General features: G+C 40.4%; 1 protein-coding gene across 1 annotated transcript; it reads right to left on the minus strand.

The window, feature by feature from the left end:
• Positions 1-2,895: 2,895 nt before the first annotated feature.
• LOC142956800 (transmembrane 6 superfamily member 2-like) lies at positions 2,896-5,818 on the minus strand. Its single transcript, XM_076098545.1, has 10 exons — positions 5,727-5,818; positions 5,083-5,186; positions 4,907-5,004; positions 4,677-4,780; positions 4,507-4,589; positions 4,300-4,424; positions 3,724-3,825; positions 3,506-3,598; positions 3,285-3,404; positions 2,896-3,186 (listed from the first exon to the last, which is right to left on the minus strand). The coding sequence occupies exons 1-10, from the start codon at positions 5,816-5,818 to the stop codon at positions 2,977-2,979; spliced, it is 1,131 nt and encodes a 376-aa protein (XP_075954660.1). The 3' UTR covers positions 2,896-2,976.
• Positions 5,819-17,039: the final 11,221 nt, after the last annotated feature.

Genomic DNA, 17,039 nt, shown 5'->3' on the forward strand with positions numbered 1-17,039 from the left:
TACTTTTTCCATTGAGCCCCTGAATAGTTAGTTTGTTTTACTCCACTCACTTGCTTTTTCTAATATTTGCTATTTGTGTGTTATGTTGCTATTTATTATGAATTGTTTGCTAGTGAATATGCTTTCTTTTTTTACTTATACTTCAGAGAGCCAATGTAACAACCTTTTTCTATACCAGTACATAAATCAACAATAAATTAAATTAATCATTAGATTGCGTCTAATCTCTGTATTGTAAATATTGTGGTGTTTGTTTTTGGCTGGTCCCTGATCAATAGCTTGACCTTGTCTTGCCCTCTCAGCTAGTGAATATGTCCCATTGACATAGATAGTGAGGATGGGATTACACAATACTTTCTTGAGATAACCACCTGATTGTATCTGAATTGCTAAATACTTTCAATCTTTGCACGGCTATATTTACCTGATGGGTACGTCACTTTTGTTTTTGCCTTTGGTCTCTTTGATATTTGATTGGTCATCCACTTTTTTGGTGTTCTTATGACTTTTTGTCCTGCTGTTGTATTCCATTCTTAATAAAGTGAGAAAATGAACAACAGCATTTCTGGTATTTTTTTTATTTTGTATTTAAGCCAACAAAACATCAACTGGTTTTCGGCTTCAAACATGCACATTTTATTAGCGATGCTAGTAACACTTTGATCCAGACTTAAATATCTCAACTGGATGGCTTACCGTAACAATTGGTAGATATTTATGGTCCCCAGAGGATGAACCAGGGGCAGAATTATAATTCCAATGGTCATAACAAAAATATTCCATACAGCAAAAAGTATTTAGTTCAAATTTACACTTAGAGTACCCTAATATCTGCCCTAAACCTCAAAGCAATATATGTACATATCAAAATATGTATTTATTGTTTAAAAAGAGGCTTTTACATACAAAGTTGTCAAAAGAAGACACTTTACTTTTTCTTAAGATATGATGGTATGTTGGCACTGTTCAGGCACTTACATTGATCAAGAAACTTTTGTGTTTCAATGAAAATTGATGTAAATGTATTTTATAATATGCAGATATTGATTTGCTGTTCTTAATCCTTCGTCTCTCTCTTTGCAGAATGAAGTGCTTACAACACCAGAACTCACAGTCGTGTTCTTTACTCAGTATTTCCTACAGTACTGGGTTTCTTTTACACAGTTTTTCATTCACTCACGTCATGAAAATAAACACGAGGCGCAATGCAGTTTAAGCTAGCAAAATACACGTAGCCAATTGTTGTTTGTTTGTTTGTTGTTGACTGTTTGTTCTTCTTCTACGTTAATAGTTTCTACTATTTCCCTCCCTTGATCTCGGCTGAATCTGCGTTTCCCTTTCTGCAGGCTTGTCGAGCCGTCTCTGGGATATTTAGAAAACTTCAATATAAACCCCACAATTAAATCGGACCGTTTTTCTGATAAATTTATGAGGGTTACACGTCGTTATTGAGAATTTGTTTATTTTCTTGTTCATCTTGTTTAGTATTTTTTTACTTATTTGTTGCATGTTGGAAATAAATAAATAGAAAATAAGTGAAACGTTTAATCCGACAGAAATCTATCTATGGTTCTTCAATTCTGTGTAAAAAGCCCAGGCAGGCCCTTTGTTATCTGGATATTTATGTTTAATCAATTCATTATTTTTGTAAATCTTTAGTCATTTAAAACCACTTGCATATCCCAGTGTTTTTCGACATGATGGTCTAAAAGCTAATTTTCTATAACTTTATCTCTTCTCTGCCATGACTACAGTCTAATGGGAAAATGTGTAACTTTAAATTACAAAATGGGAATTTCAGCCCACAGCCTCTGAGAAAGAAGGACAACAATTTCAATCCACCATGTGAAAATGATATGCCATACGAAAATGATACTTTGGAACCAAAAACAAAGAAATGTTTGGGCCATGGACAGCTGACCCGACGTGTCATGTGATCATTTGTGTGGTTGTGGCTCACCTAAATCCAGGGTCCACCTCTTATCAGTTTGACGAAAGCAGAAGAGTTAACTGACCCAGCAGTTCACAGCACATGAGGCATAATCTGCTCAGGTTGCAACATTAGATCTATGATCAACTTTTGGAAGTAAAGATAGACTTCATCTAAGACATTCACACATGGCTCACGTAATGTGTATCCTATTATAATACAAAAAAGCCCAATTTAATGCTCCATTTTTATTTATTGTACAAAAGAAAGTGGCACATGAAACAAAAAACAACACTGAGATGCAGTCACGACAAGAGCTGAAATCGATTAATCTATTAGTTGATGGACAGAACTATTTTGATAATCAATTAAGTTTGAGGATTTGCCGCTTTTCTCCATTTTATATCATTGTAAACTGAATATTGTTGGGTTTTGAACTGTTGTTCCAACAAAACAAACAATTTGAAAATGTCATGTTCATCATCAAATATTTTACACAATATAAAGGCACCAGGTGGAGTTTTTCCATCATCTAATTATCCGCTTAATTAGCATCGGCTATTATCTTCTTTATCAGCAACTTTTAGTTATTCAGCCTTTTAAGCAATCAGTGAATATTTTTCTGAAAAGGTACTTAGTTTTTAAACAATGAAAACTGTCAATTTTAGATGAGTAAAAATAAACTTCAAGCTGTGGAGTTGTGGTGTGGATCAAAACAGTGGTGTTGCCAAACTGTATGATCCAGGTCAATAGTCTCAGTTTGGGAAGATACCAACTGGATATCTGCATGAGTCACCTGAAAGCTGATGACAGTCCTTAACTCCATCATCAGCCTTCTTATCAGAGTCCAATAGTTCATGCAGGGAGTGCTACTGCTGCCTGAGGTGACTTATTTTGAACAGTTGAGTGACGTTTTTAGATTTTCTTTGGGTTTTAGGTTAAAAAATTGCATTTCATGCAGTTTGTGTGACAAAGAGAGTCCCCAGAAAACATGAGCCGTGTCTCAGCGTGAAGTATTCCTCGATAGTTTGTGGCTGGTGTGTGGTCTAGTTCTTCTTCTTCCCGTTGTTGGTCTGTCCCTCGGGAACAGGTTTCATAAAATAAGTGGGGTTGGTGTGGCAGCGCAGGGCCAGCAGAGCCGGCACAGCAGCCAGCAGCACATTTAGGGTGATAACAGGCCACCATTTGTCTGCTGGGACTCGGTATGTGAAGGGAGTGCGGGAGTGCAGAGATGCTCCGATATGGCACCACTGGGTCTGAGAAAACAGCAGGAGGAAGTCAGCTTTTATGCTGTATTTTGCTTTTTCAAGGAATATAAATATAACTAACAGCAAAGCCATAAACAATCAGTTACCTGAGCCATGGCCCCAGCAAAGAAGATGGTCCAGTCCAACATCCAGGTGCATCCAGGTGTTTTCAGACCATAGGTGAAGACAGTCAGCAGAGGCAGAGCATAGAACAAATACACCAGCATCTGCAGGAGTGATGCAGAAAAATATCATTTATCATTTTGAACCAGAATATTGAGTATATCTGGTTTAATGTGTTTAAAGGTGTGCTTTTCTCAGGACGCACCATCACCCTCGGAAAGCCAACTGGGTCTTTGAGATAGGGCTCGTACTGGTAGATGTAGGTGAAACAGGTGTCTAGAGGGCAGTCCAGCACCACCTGGAGCAGAGCAGCAGGAGTGAGTTATAGCATCCGTACTCCACATGTGACCTCACGTCTCAGGGAGTTCATTCAGAAGCAGAAATGTTGGACAGATTCAAAAGCTTCCATGTAGTTTTACTCACAAAGCCTCTGAATACGCAGAAGGCCATTGCTCCAAGTGACAGAATCGATAGAAGCAGGTCAACAGGTCGAGACAGCAGACCTTTCTTCTGCTCCGCTGAAATCTAGTCAACACAGGAAAAATCTCAGTAAATGTGCCATATTCAATCACTTAAATTACTTCAAGTGGTCATTAAAGTCTGACCAGTATAGGCAGATTTGCTTGGACTGCATTTTTATTTGTCTTTATTCATGTTTTTCTTTTTTTTTACAATTGAATGCCTAGTTGTTAACAAATACAGGCTAATATCAAGTAAATAAGCACAAATTAGTTGATCCCCTATGGCAGAGGTCCACAACGTGGGGGTCAGGACCCAGACAAGGGGTCGCGAGACTATTATCAGAGTGAGGAAAAAGGAAAAAAACACATAAATGTCTTCACTTTTTCTCTTACTGCAAAGATAAATACTATACTGATTTACCTTTCGGTCCTCTGACAAAAGCTCAAATGAAACAATCTAAAAAGGGACAAGGGTTGGACATCACTTCTCTATAGATACACAGAATATAATATAAATGTCTGAACTGCTGAGATTTACCTTGTCTGCTGGGATGACTGGAATCTCTCTGGGTCGGCTAAAGAGCAGCGAAGCCGCCCAGAAAGGCACCAAGAAGAAGGGGACGTTGCTCCAAAAGGCTGGTCGGATGTTAGACGCGTATTTACCTGCACAAATGAGAAGATCAATAAGAGAAACAGACACAAACAACATGGAGGATGTGATGAATCAAACGTAGGCAGCTCTCACCAATGACCACCCCTGGGATGTGAACAATTTGATGGGCGATTGATGAGCCCGCCCACAGCAGCCCCAGGCTACGATAGGACTTCCTGCATGGACAGAAAATCAACAGGTCTCATCACAGGACTCACTGAACACATGGCGGACGGGTTTCTGACGGTGATGCCACAGCTTACCCTTTGAACATGCGGTGGATGATGGTGAGGAAGAGGACCAAGTGAACGATGCCTTCCCAGTAAGACATCATCACAGCATAGGCGGTGCTTAGATGAGGCTCACCCTGAAGAGAAGGCATTACATGATGAATTTTAACTTTAGACATATAAAAGTCTGAAATACAAACCATTATTGAGAAGTTGTCTCAGGCAGAGAGGGGGAAGGTTTAACTCAGTGTGGGTCCTCTTACCATCTTTAGGTAGAAACCCATGAAGCCAGAGATGAACCCATCCTGCTCTAAAGCATTAGTCAGGCCCAACATGCAGGTGAAGGACAACTCTGCAAATGCTGAACAGACACAAAGAGGCACAGTGAAAAAACAACATCTTTATTTCATTGATTAAAGTGTTTGTTATATGGTTGTACCATAGAATAAAGGGTCCACTTTCATCTTGTTCGGCACAATGATGAGGAGGACGATGAGAACTAATCCCAGGACGACCATTCCCATTCCAAGGATAGGAAGAGGTCTGAGGAGTAATGGTGGGAGGTCATACATCAATTTGCAAATTGTGCTTTAGAAAATTATCTTCATGTCATAGAAAAAAAATCATCAGACTGGTCGAAAATTTAAATAACTGTTAGTTGCATTCTTGATTATACATTCATACTTTCATCAGAAAAAAAGGAGGTGAGAAATGAAGGATTATGGGTTGTAGATAACATCATTTCATTATATATCCTCCATTTTCTTTTTAACATTATTTAGATCCAAAAGGACCCTACCAGTAAATAAACTATATTGTTAAGTCTTTACTTTTAAAATTTTCTAAATTTGAGCCTTACGGTTGAAATGAATTTTGTTGTCTGTGTTGGCTTTAGGAATCTCAACAGCAACTTAAAACGAGGTTGACCTCTGGATAAACACGCCCTCGCTAAACCTCCTTTCCCCTCAGGCTGGGGGCCGCATTATAAGCCTATTAATATGAGCGGCTTTAGGCCCACTGTGCAATGCCTTCAAACAGCAGGCCAAGATGACAGTGAAGTTATTAGAGGGCATGCACACTTACTCCTGAAGCGCAGGGATGTTGTTCATGGCGTACAAAACTCCAGGAGCCAAGAGAGAAAGGATCAAAACGTAGACTTCCACCGGCGGCCTCATTGTTGATACGTTATTGTTTGACTTCTCTTAGAAATAAATGTCCACATACAAAGTGTCTCTGCTAAACACGCTTGTTTGTGAAGCGAGGCATGTTAGAAGCCAGTGTCCTCTCCACTGCCGCCGACGGAAGGTCATTAAATGGAGTGTCTCCCCACTGCCTTTTAGCCCGTGATGAAACGACACTGTTGCTCCAATGCGTTTGCTATCTAGCAGGTCTCAAAGTTCAACACGGGAGGAGTCACGTCTGATGAGAGAAACTTTAAAGGGAGATCGTGCAAAGTGCAGATAATGGACTTCGTGCGTGATGCGTAAAATGTGTGTCATTCCGAAAACAAGCACTTTGATATTTCTGGCTGCAATTGATTATTTCAACCTATCTGCTGTGAACCACTCTAATCATACAATCTGTTGTTCACCATTCAGCGTATGCTTGTACCGACTGCCACCTGGTGGAGGAATTTACCGTGTTTATCTTTCTTTCCTTCGTGGCTTTTCCCCTACACCTTTGAGCTTCTGATTTCAAATTGTATCCAGTTCATGAATAGTATGTAGATGAGATGAGTCTGTCATAGGAAAAGAATCTGAGTCATGCTGCACATGTTTGCAGTGTTGTCTGGGCTCCTATGGCCCCTGTGGGCTCGATTGAGGAGCCATCTGTCCTGTTTGGTGTAAGATTAAGAACTCCTCCGTCTGATGTCTCCAGTCTTGATTAGTTTCTGGATTATATCTGACAGAGAACATAAAGTTCAGAACAAGGATTATGTTTTTTTTCAGTCCCTGGGGTTGTTTAAGTCATTCTTACATTTCTTGAGCAGTTTCTCCACAAAATACTGTCTCATACCGCTTTTCTTTCTGCATATTGTGAAGAATGAGCATGTGCATCATGCATCACATCTTCTGGATGATCATTTGTAAAGCGGGCCTACATCTAATGCAACTTTATCTTCTGTAACAAAGCGGCAGGAAGAGGATTACGCTGCTGCTGCTGCCACAGAAACTTAGTGGCCAGTGGAAAGAGAGAGCGGAGGGGGGGTGGGGAGTATAGAGGAGAAACGGACAGAGAGGCGATTAAATCAGACACACGGACAAACTTCGCCTACACAGCAGACACAGTTTTTTGAGGTGACACATATTCCTAAAAAGAGTTCTCCCAGTCTGCAGCAATGATACACCCTTTAATCATCGCCATTGTGACCGTAAACACCTCTCTAACCATCGTCTACTGGGCCTTCATGCTGAGTGATGCTTACTCCAAGTGGCTGATGGAGCAAGAAGACAAACCCAAGAAGTTGGTCACCCCGGCCTGAGGGAGTCACAGTCAATATGGACTGACTTATTTATTGAGTGTCTTGGGTTTTTATTTTGCTTAGTGAGCAAGAGCTGTTCAGCTTCTAGTGCTTTCTGTGGAGTCTGATTTTGCAATGGATCTGCTTGTCTGTGTCACCTGGAGAGGACTTGGAAACTAAACTTACACCTTTTACTGAACTGAATGGATCCTGCAAGTGAAAGAGAAAATCCGTCTTACAGGTAATGCCGAAGATTTTTCTAAAACTTTAGTGCAGGAAAATACATTAAATTGCATGTTTGCTTATCTGCGGTTTGTCTTGTAGTCGGATTTGTGGCTTACAGTGTGAATCAGCTGTAGAAAACTGCACCACACTTCAGTGTCAACAGGTACTTCAGCTGATGAACTCCGTCTTCTGTTTTGCTGTCTGCTTACTCAGTTAAAAGTTGTTGCCGGTGACAGCGACAGTGTCAAGCAAATCCTATCATGGATTACTAAAGAACACCTTGATGCTGACGCAGACAGCCTGACTCTCCTGACAGCCTCATCACATTCAGACAGACGCATTCAGAGACATCACTCTGCTTTTTCGTTACACCCATTCTTCCAATTAGTTCATTCTTCTTTTTTTTCCATCTGGTTCCTTGTTTACGGTAGGACTTGTTTTCCAACCAAGTTTATCATCCTTTCGACTTTTACACAACATGACATCACACGTCTTCTATTTTGGTCTGCACCCGGTCTCTTGGTTCATCGTCTTTGCGAGTGTTGCCATCACCATCATAGAATGGAAATTTCTTGTTTCTCAGTTTTGCAAAGTTCCCGAGCCACCAAAAGACAATGACTCTAAAGCGTAGAGGAGAATTTTACATCCTGATGGTCCACCGAGAAGATCTGAGAGGAGGAGAGCTTATTTTTGGATCACTGTGTACCTGCCCACTTCATCACTGATTGTTTTTTTTTTTGAGTTTGCTGTGATAGAGCAGTCACTTCGGTGAGCCTTTTTGTTTGCATGACCTTAACTTTCTGGACTGTGCTTGTGGTTATTTCCAGAGCCGTTTGTATACGACACATGCCAATTTGGAAGTCCTTTCATTTACAAGTCAAAGAAAAGATCTGTGGAGCAGTATCTGTAGTCTTGACTACGAGGTAAGCAGTCATACAACTTCACCATAACATCCTAAAACTTCCTTATTTCATCAACATTTTCTCATCCTATATTAGAAAGAGAGTCAATATGTTTGTTCTTTGTCATTTGATGATGTAGTTATACCCATGGGGATATTTACTCGTCATATTTTGAAATATCAGCATCTGCTCTGTGATCAAGCAAGAAATGAGCCGTGAAAATATCTGTGAATTATGTGACAGGAAATATACAGAATATAAAAGTAGACCTGCTGTGCTTGGAATAATTTCAAAGCATGGGATATCCATAAAGTGATGCCACTTTAAACCCAAGATAAACTGGGTTTACTGTAATGTATGTTTCATATATATATATATATATATATATATATATATATATATATATATATGCAACTTAGTCATGAGACCATAAGCCTCTTTGCCGTATTACTGTCCACCATCTCTAATCCCTACAGATGGAAAGCTGATATTGCCCTGTGACAGACTCAATCCTATTAACTCTGCCTGTCCCATATTCACCTCTGGTCCGTCTCACACTCCTCGCTCCCCTGGAAGTTTGGCCGAGAGCCCCTCTCCAAAACACTAGAAGGACGAATTCTGGGATTTAAGTCTAGACAAAAGATTAGTACAGTTGGCACACTTATGGTATCACATTTTTCTTGTCTGGTGAACTAGATTTTCTGAAGCACTATTTTGTGGCAAAGCGCTGTCACTTACAAGAAACCGTGTTTTCATTATTCAACCATCTGTCATCAATCCCTCTTCCCAACTTCAGGAAATAATAAAATGTTAAAATCTTACTGTCCCCCCTCGTCTCTGACGCACCTTTTCCATCCGTTATTCAAGTTTTCACAGTGCGGCAAAGGAGCTCGGACCTGCAAGAAGACAATAAATCACCCAAAGAAACAGCCCCAAAGCTTCACCACGTTCCTTGAACACACCATCCTATAAAGACAGTATCCACTTGTAAAAAACAACTTTACCAAAGCAACTAAAACCATGAACCAACAACCAGTTGTCTCCCTAAACGCCTCAGGAGGAGCTCTGCTTTTGAACCTCACACAGCTGGTGTTTGAGCACCGACAGCTCCTCCAGCTGTCCAGGAGGAAGGAGGAGGAGGCCTATTTCGTGGACTACGTACCGCCGGCGAGAGATGCTATAACTCTGCCGCGCAATGTGATCTATGTCCTAGTCGGGGTGGTTTTGGTAATAGTGGCCACATACGCCGTAGTGGGACATCTGATTAAAGATCTATTACATGACCTAGCAGGTAACCCCCCGGCTGGTGTCTCCTTCCTATCACTCTCTCCAATCTGGTGTCTTTGAGTCCTTTTTCCTTCTTGAGCTCTTGGGCCAAGGCTGCATCCGTGTTTTGTCTTTGCCTTTTTCCCCTTTTGGGTGACCATGTTGTTTGATGACTCTCCTTCACATTAACCCTGAGGTTTGTGTGCAAAGGTCAACCTTCCCAACAGTTTCTTTGTTGTACCATCAAGGTGATTGCCAAAAACGGATTCAAATTTGAGTGCTGCTAAAGTAACAAAGTACTCTGCTGATTTTTGATTGCACTTCCACAAAGTTGGGAGGCCAAACTATTCAGAATTTTAGGCCCCAAAACACCAGATCCTCAGGCTCCATGACAAGTAAACTGAAGTTCATATGTAAAATTGGCGGAGTGCCCCTTTAAAAAACACACACTAAGAAGTCACAGACAATCATTTACTTTCATTCTAACATGTTTTTCTCCTCACAGACTGGATTCTTGGCCCCAAACCAGTGGAGGATGATTCAGAGGAAGGGAGAGCAGAAATAGAAGAAGAGCGCCGACTGAGCATTTGCAGTAAGCTGATGGAGAGAGACGGGCTGCAGATGGAAAAGGACGGACTGCTGCCCGGTTTCTACCAGGGAGACGGAGGCTGCCATCGTCCATCCGTCCCTCCTCCACTGAGATGCTCCATCGCCGCATCATACCCCAGAGAAAAACGAATATCTATTCATAGTGTGACCTTCGCCTGCCCCGTGACCCCTTATGCCACTTCCCTTTGAGTTTCCACTTTAGCATTCAGCTTTGGTTGCATATCTCATTTCAGTGCAGTGATCAGTGTTGCGTCTTTGCTGTAGTGATGCATAATGCTAAGTCATTTTTGTTTTATATAAAATACATGTTGCTCAACAGTTACAGTTTGTACTAATTTTGCTGAGAAACAAACACTTACCTTGATTACTTATTGAAAATGTATGTAAAGATGGCCCATTATGTCAGTCATTCCAAATATATGTGCACTATATCTTTGTTCGCTGCCCAAACGTTTTTTTTCTCATGCTAAAATAATTTAATTATGCACCACGTAAACTTCAAGATGTTGATGTGAGCTGTAAAAATACATTTCATTTAAAAAACTGACATTTCAATCCAAAGATTATATATGTATGTATGTATATGACTATATATGTATAACTTCCATGAAAATATCAAGAAAGCTTAGTCAAATTGCATATGTATTGTCATTTCTGTGCATTTTCTTCACCAAACAGTCAAACGGTCATAACCTGCATTTTACCGTTAAGTCACACATGTTGCTGTAATGTATCGTGGAAGAAGAAACATGTCCGTTTGATCTGTTCTGGTGTTGGATTTAGCTTCTCTCCAGGAAACAACTGAATAAAACAAGAGTGTTATGTCCTGTCCTTGTCCTTTAATCCATCTTACCTTCCTCTAATACCTGGGCAGTGACCTTATTTATGTCAAGGATTACTGTACATGAGTCATATTAAATACTATTGGATAATGATATAGATCGATAGATAGATAGATAGATCGATAGATAGATAGATAGATAGATAGATAGATAAAAAGATACACAGGCCTAGAACGATAAATAGATAGATGTCCATGCTTTTCTATATGTATCAGGTAAATTCTCATTAGCAAAACTGTGCTCGCAGCGTCATTCCTCTGACCTTGACTACCTCAAGCTGCTGCAGCTAATCTAGTTTTCATCTGCGTAGCTCCACAAGCAAACAGATAGGTACAGAGAAACTAAATAAAAAACTTGTCAGGGTGAAAGATGCAGCTGTACTTTTAATTTAAGGTTTACTTGCTTAGTGTTGCCAGGAGTGTGAAGGCACCCAGTGAATTGAAGGACTGTTGCCTGCTGCTTTGCTGCAATATAGACGTTTTTATTCACGTTCTGCATGCAAAACTGTTGTTGAAAGTATAATGTATGCTCATTGTGTTACATCATGTGAAGCAATGAAGTATTTCCTCCTGATCCTTTTGCGCTTTGTAAGATGAGACCTTTGTGCCGGCTTCTTTTGATACAGCGACGACTCTGAGATATTAAGTGGATTCCCAGGCTGACAGCAGCTTTGAAGACTCTCAGACAGCAACGGAGGTGATGGAGGACAACTTAAATGTTCGTTACAGGGAGGACGATGGCACGGTGTTGTTTGAGAGCTACATACCTCCCTCTCGGGATGCTATCCACCTGCCTACCTATGTCCTCTACCTGATCATGGCCATCTTTGTCGTGCTCGGTGTTCTTTATGCCATCATCGGTCACCTCATCAAGGACCTCATTCATGACGTTGCAGGTGTGTTACTGTAGCCTACTTGTCCTTCCCTCCCTTTAAGATACTCAAAGTGTCTGTTTCTGCTATTAAGAATCATCACTCACAGCTCTTCTCTTGCATCGACTCTGTCCCTCTTTCCCTCTCTTTCTGTTTTCTAGACTGGGTGCTCGGGGTGCAGCCTGAGGAAGTGGTGGTGAACTATTGCGAGGCCAAAGATAAGTTTGTGGCAGACTGGTGCCCAGAAACCTCCCCAGAACTAGAGGCGATGGCCCGGGCCGAGGAGAACAAGATGTTTGACAGGGACTTCGAGCAAGCCCCCGCCATCTGGATCATCTCTGCAGAACCTCGGGGGAGCAAGTCGGGACCCCGTGTGGTCTTTGAGAAGAGGATTTAGGAAAAAGAAGATGACATCAGATTAGAGACTCGTTGTTAATGTAGCTGGATCTTCTGTATCTGGTGTGATCGTACTGAGATGACTGAGATGTGACGTGAATGGCTGTAATGAAGCTTTAAGCTTTAAATGTCTTGTGATAGACACAGGAGGTGTCTCTGGCTGGAGGTGCTGAATGCCTGAGTGCACAGTGGTCTCATGAGGACATCTAGTGTCTATTGAGGTCATTGCAGCGGATTTGCAGTAATACACAGGAACCACATTACAGATATAAGAAAAAGAGATTAAAAAAAGACTAAATATGCCTTCCTTTCTGCTAAAGGTTGTTTTAAAAGTTTAAGCTTGCATTGCTTTTTTTTGTGGAAATTACTGATAAGAATAAAAACCATGTCTCATCTGTAGTGCGTCTATGAAAGGTGTTAATGTAAAGTTAAGTGTATCAAGTGTAGCTATTGCAGAGTAGCCTAATTTTAATAAACACAGGTGGAAAAATGTTTTCAGTTCATTATTCATTTATATATTTATGTGTATATATATATATATATATATATTCAATGTACTCAGTAGTCAGATGCCCACATTGGTGTTATAAAACAAGACAACCAAAATTGTCAACACTAAAATGTTTAATATTGGTACTAAGTACACTACTATACTAGGGGTTTGTTTGTAACTTATTTGGAATAAAACAGTGGCCGGTGACAATCCTTTGTTGTTTTTCTTCTTGTACATTGTGTTCATAAATGTAGAAATTAATTATTTGTATGTATTAATTTGTTATTACATGTAATGAATTCAATGCTACTTTCATCATGATTCAAAAAAAGAAAATGACGCAAAACAATGAACATTTTCCCTGAGCTGGAAAAATAAAATGCACAAACAAATGACATGTTTGCTCATTGTCAGTGTTGATAGGTTATTTGTTCCATTTTGTCATGGATCAATAAGATCCACTAAGTCATTCTGCTGGTGTTGGACATTTCTTTGTGCAACTATTAATATTGATTAAAATAATTTGACAGGCTTTAACACACACACACACATACACACAAAACACACCCAGAGGAGGAGTGGTTTTTACGAAGTCAGAAGGAAGAAGTCTAAGTTACAAACAACTTTTTATACATTTCCAAAAACATGTTTACACATAACAAGGCATCCTATAATATAATCACATCACTGGTGATCAAACCATAACATGCATCACCTGCATTAACTTGTCACCTGTTTGTGCTTTAAATATGATGGCACCATCTTGTGATTGAAATAAGAAATACAACAAGTTGTATCCAAACTAAATTGTAAAAGTTGAACTTAACATATGTGGATTTATCTCAAGTCTCAAATCTTTGTGGACTCACACATGAAGAAACTTCACTGAAACCAGCCCGAAAAAAAAGGTGACAAGTTAATGCAGGTGATACATTTGATGCCTTGATCACCAGTGATGAGATTATCCTATAGTACGCCTTGTTATAAGGCTTTATGTTACCCGGCAACAAGAGAGCCGATGACATTGCTGCTCTTCTCATCCGATTTCTGGAGGACCACGATTGTCTGGACAAATAGAACAGCATTTGGTGAGTGAAACTGCTTTCGTTTTCTTTACATCTGCAGTGTGTTCATTTTGCCTATCGTGTCGTTTATGGATAGTGTTCCCTGATGTAAATACTATTTGAATGGCCCTTGCTCTTTAGTGTGAGTGTTGCTGGATTGTTTTGTCATGCTTTGTTGTGAATACATGTGACTGGTTCTTGTGAGTTCGCTCTTGTCATTGTGTTAATTACATCGATTTTGACCATATGCATTGTCAGTTAATTACGAAGCATCCCGTCCTGCGTGGGTTTAGGGTCCGGATAATTTAATCTGTTTGGGCTGTTTTCTTTTACAAAGAAGAATTATGGTCTGGAGAAATGGGGATTGTGTGGCGATTGCTTAGCCCTGTTTGAATCAGTAGGGAACAGCTGCCTAAACGCTGCGGGGAGAATGTAGCGTGAGTTTGTGCGTGTTGTTTTCCTTACTAAGCTAGTTTAGCATAGCCTCGCAGAACATGCGTGCCTCAGCTGTGTTTTGTTTTACTTCCGGGGTCAGACGCTGACCCGGAAACTAAACAGACAGACAGACCGGTGTCTCCACCAAAAACGTTATATTTACCACAATTTAAGCTTCTGCATTTTCCAAATGCACTAGTATTATTGTTCGGTGTATAAGCCTTGTACCGAACGGTTTAACACGAATACGTGATGTTACACCCCTAGAAACAAATAACCGTAGCTGTGGCGCCATCATGAGCTTATTAGGTGGTAAGACAGCAGTGAAGGCCCAGTTATAAAATGCACGGCCCGCCAGATACATTATAATGTGTTATGATTGTGCTTATAAAGCATTAAAGACATGCATTTCATATATGAAAGACATGGTGATGATGAAAGAGATGATGATTTATTATTTTACAGTGATAAACACACCTAAGCATTTTTAACCAATAAATAATTTGTATCAACTCATTTATCAGAAAGTAAGTAAATATATCTGCTGGTAAACTGAAGTAAAAACATAAAAAAAACTGACTATGATCTCTAATATGAACGTGTCTGTTTTATGTTTACTCTTGTGGACACAAACGACTGATCTGATGACTGCAGAGAGTGATGGACATTTATTGAGCAACAGTGAAAAGGTTTACACGTGCACAGTAAGAGAGCGAGCTAACTGGCCGTCTCTGCATCCTTCAGACTTCCACTAATCTGGCGGTGGTGGAACTGAGACAGGGAGGGGCGCTCTCAGTTTGGGAGAGGAGCAGCAGGAGTCGGTGGCGAATGTGCAGGATGTGGAGGAGGACAAAGCATCTCTGGTACACAGCTCTGGTAGAAGGGATCGTCCTCATCGGCTCTCTATCAGCTCCTTGTGGATCTGGATGTGAAGTCCAACAGGGTCTGGAGGAAACCACAAAGAACATGTGTTGTATTGAAATAACACGCATCACCAACCCGCCATTAAAAAAATCAGATGAGCTGAAGAAGCACAGCTACACACTGAGACACTACCAAATATCTCACACTGCTGAACATCTGGCTGATCAACTCTACCTTGAGTTGAGTGGGAGGAAGAAGAGCGCTCTCTGGTCCATGAAGTTCAGCATCACAGTCAGTCAATGTGTGGAAATAGCTGTGAGGAGAAGAAGGATGTAAACAGAATGTAAACAGAAAGGCAGCTTTACTTCATCAGCCCAGACATGTTATTATGACACAGCTATGTTTCTGTTTGTTATCTGAGAGGTGATATTTACGAGTGTGTCTCTGGTCCTTGCTGTTCCGCTATGGTCTTCACATGGCGATAGGAGAAGGCAGCAGTGCAGGTTGATGGAGGAGGCTTCAGGTGGAGCTAGAGTCATCTGGCAGCGTCTTCAGGTGGAGGCCAAGGTTGATGGCTGCAGGTGAAGGTTCAGGCGGCAGGTGCCTGCGAGGATCTGCAGGTAGAGGCAGCAGTGATGGTTGTTGGTAGAGCCTGTAGGTGGAGATTAAGATGGCAGCTGTCTGCGGGCTAGCCAACTTCAACGTTACCGTGTAAGACATAAGTAGTGGACCAGAAGCGATCACACTCCTGTGACCAATCCTGCTTTATACAGAGGTTAGGACCTCCCACCTCAATAGCAGACACATAAATATTTATTTATTTCAGTATTTATTTCAGCATTTAATTATTCTTTTATTCATTTATTTCTGTATTCAAACATTTATTTATTTATACTTAAGTCATTTCTGTCCTCCATACTCGGAATGCATGGAAAAAGATCTAGACCTGGAAAAATCCATTAACATGGCAAGGCAATCAGAAGAGAACAAAAAGCAGCAAAGCACACTGAGGAGTGATGCCAGTGGTATAAAACAGATTTATTTATTTTTTTGATTAATTTGACTCTCTTTCTGTTGGACAAGTAATAATTTGGGCACTCTGGTTTCTACCTACTGGCCAATCCTATTGGCATTTGATTTTTGAGCATATTGTGCTTGTATGATGTGATGATTATGTATTTACTTTGTAGAGTGATGCAGGCGTGTCTACAGATTTACCATGTATGTGTGCGTTTATATATTATATAATATATATATATATATATATATATAATGACGTCTGGCACGGCGAAATGAGGTGACCTTTTTATTTATTTACTCTTCTGTTCTTCGAGGTGGGTGTACCAGTGGGTGGGACAGGTTTGTTGTTTGTTTGTATATGTTAACAAAAAGCTGAAAAACAATGGAAATATTTGTCAAAGTACATGCTTACTGTACTGTATTCTGTGTCTGCCAATATTTCCAAATTAAAAAAACACACTGAGGAGTGATGCCAGTGGTGTAAAACAGATGGATATTCAATTCAATTTATTTTATTTTTGTATAGCCCAAAATTACAAATTTGCCTCAGAGGGCTTTACAATATGTACACATTTGCCATCCTCTTGTCCCGGAACCCTCACATCGGAACAGGAAAAACTCCCCCAAAAAAAACCTTTAACGGGGTAAAAAAAGGAAGAGACCTGTGGGAGAGCAATAGAGGAGGGATCCCTCTCCCATGATGGACAGAAGTGCAATAGATGTCATGTGTAGCACAGCATAACAGAATTACAACACATTCAATGTAATTACAACACATTCACTATCAGATAATCAGCTCGGTAGACAGAGTGTTTAAAGGCAGACAGCTAAAGGAAAAGCCTAAATTCGGCAAATTCAAAAGTAATGTCGCAAAGCCACACAGCTCTCAGAGTACAAGTCCAAAGAGCTCCCAGTGTTACAGATGTGGTGGTATGCCCCACCCTGAAC

The sequence above is a fragment of the Anarhichas minor genome, unplaced genomic scaffold (assembly GCF_050575085.1).
Source record: "Anarhichas minor isolate MPS153535 unplaced genomic scaffold, ASM5057508v1 ptg000024l, whole genome shotgun sequence".
In the NCBI taxonomy this organism is placed as follows: Eukaryota; Metazoa; Chordata; class Actinopteri; order Perciformes; family Anarhichadidae; genus Anarhichas; species Anarhichas minor.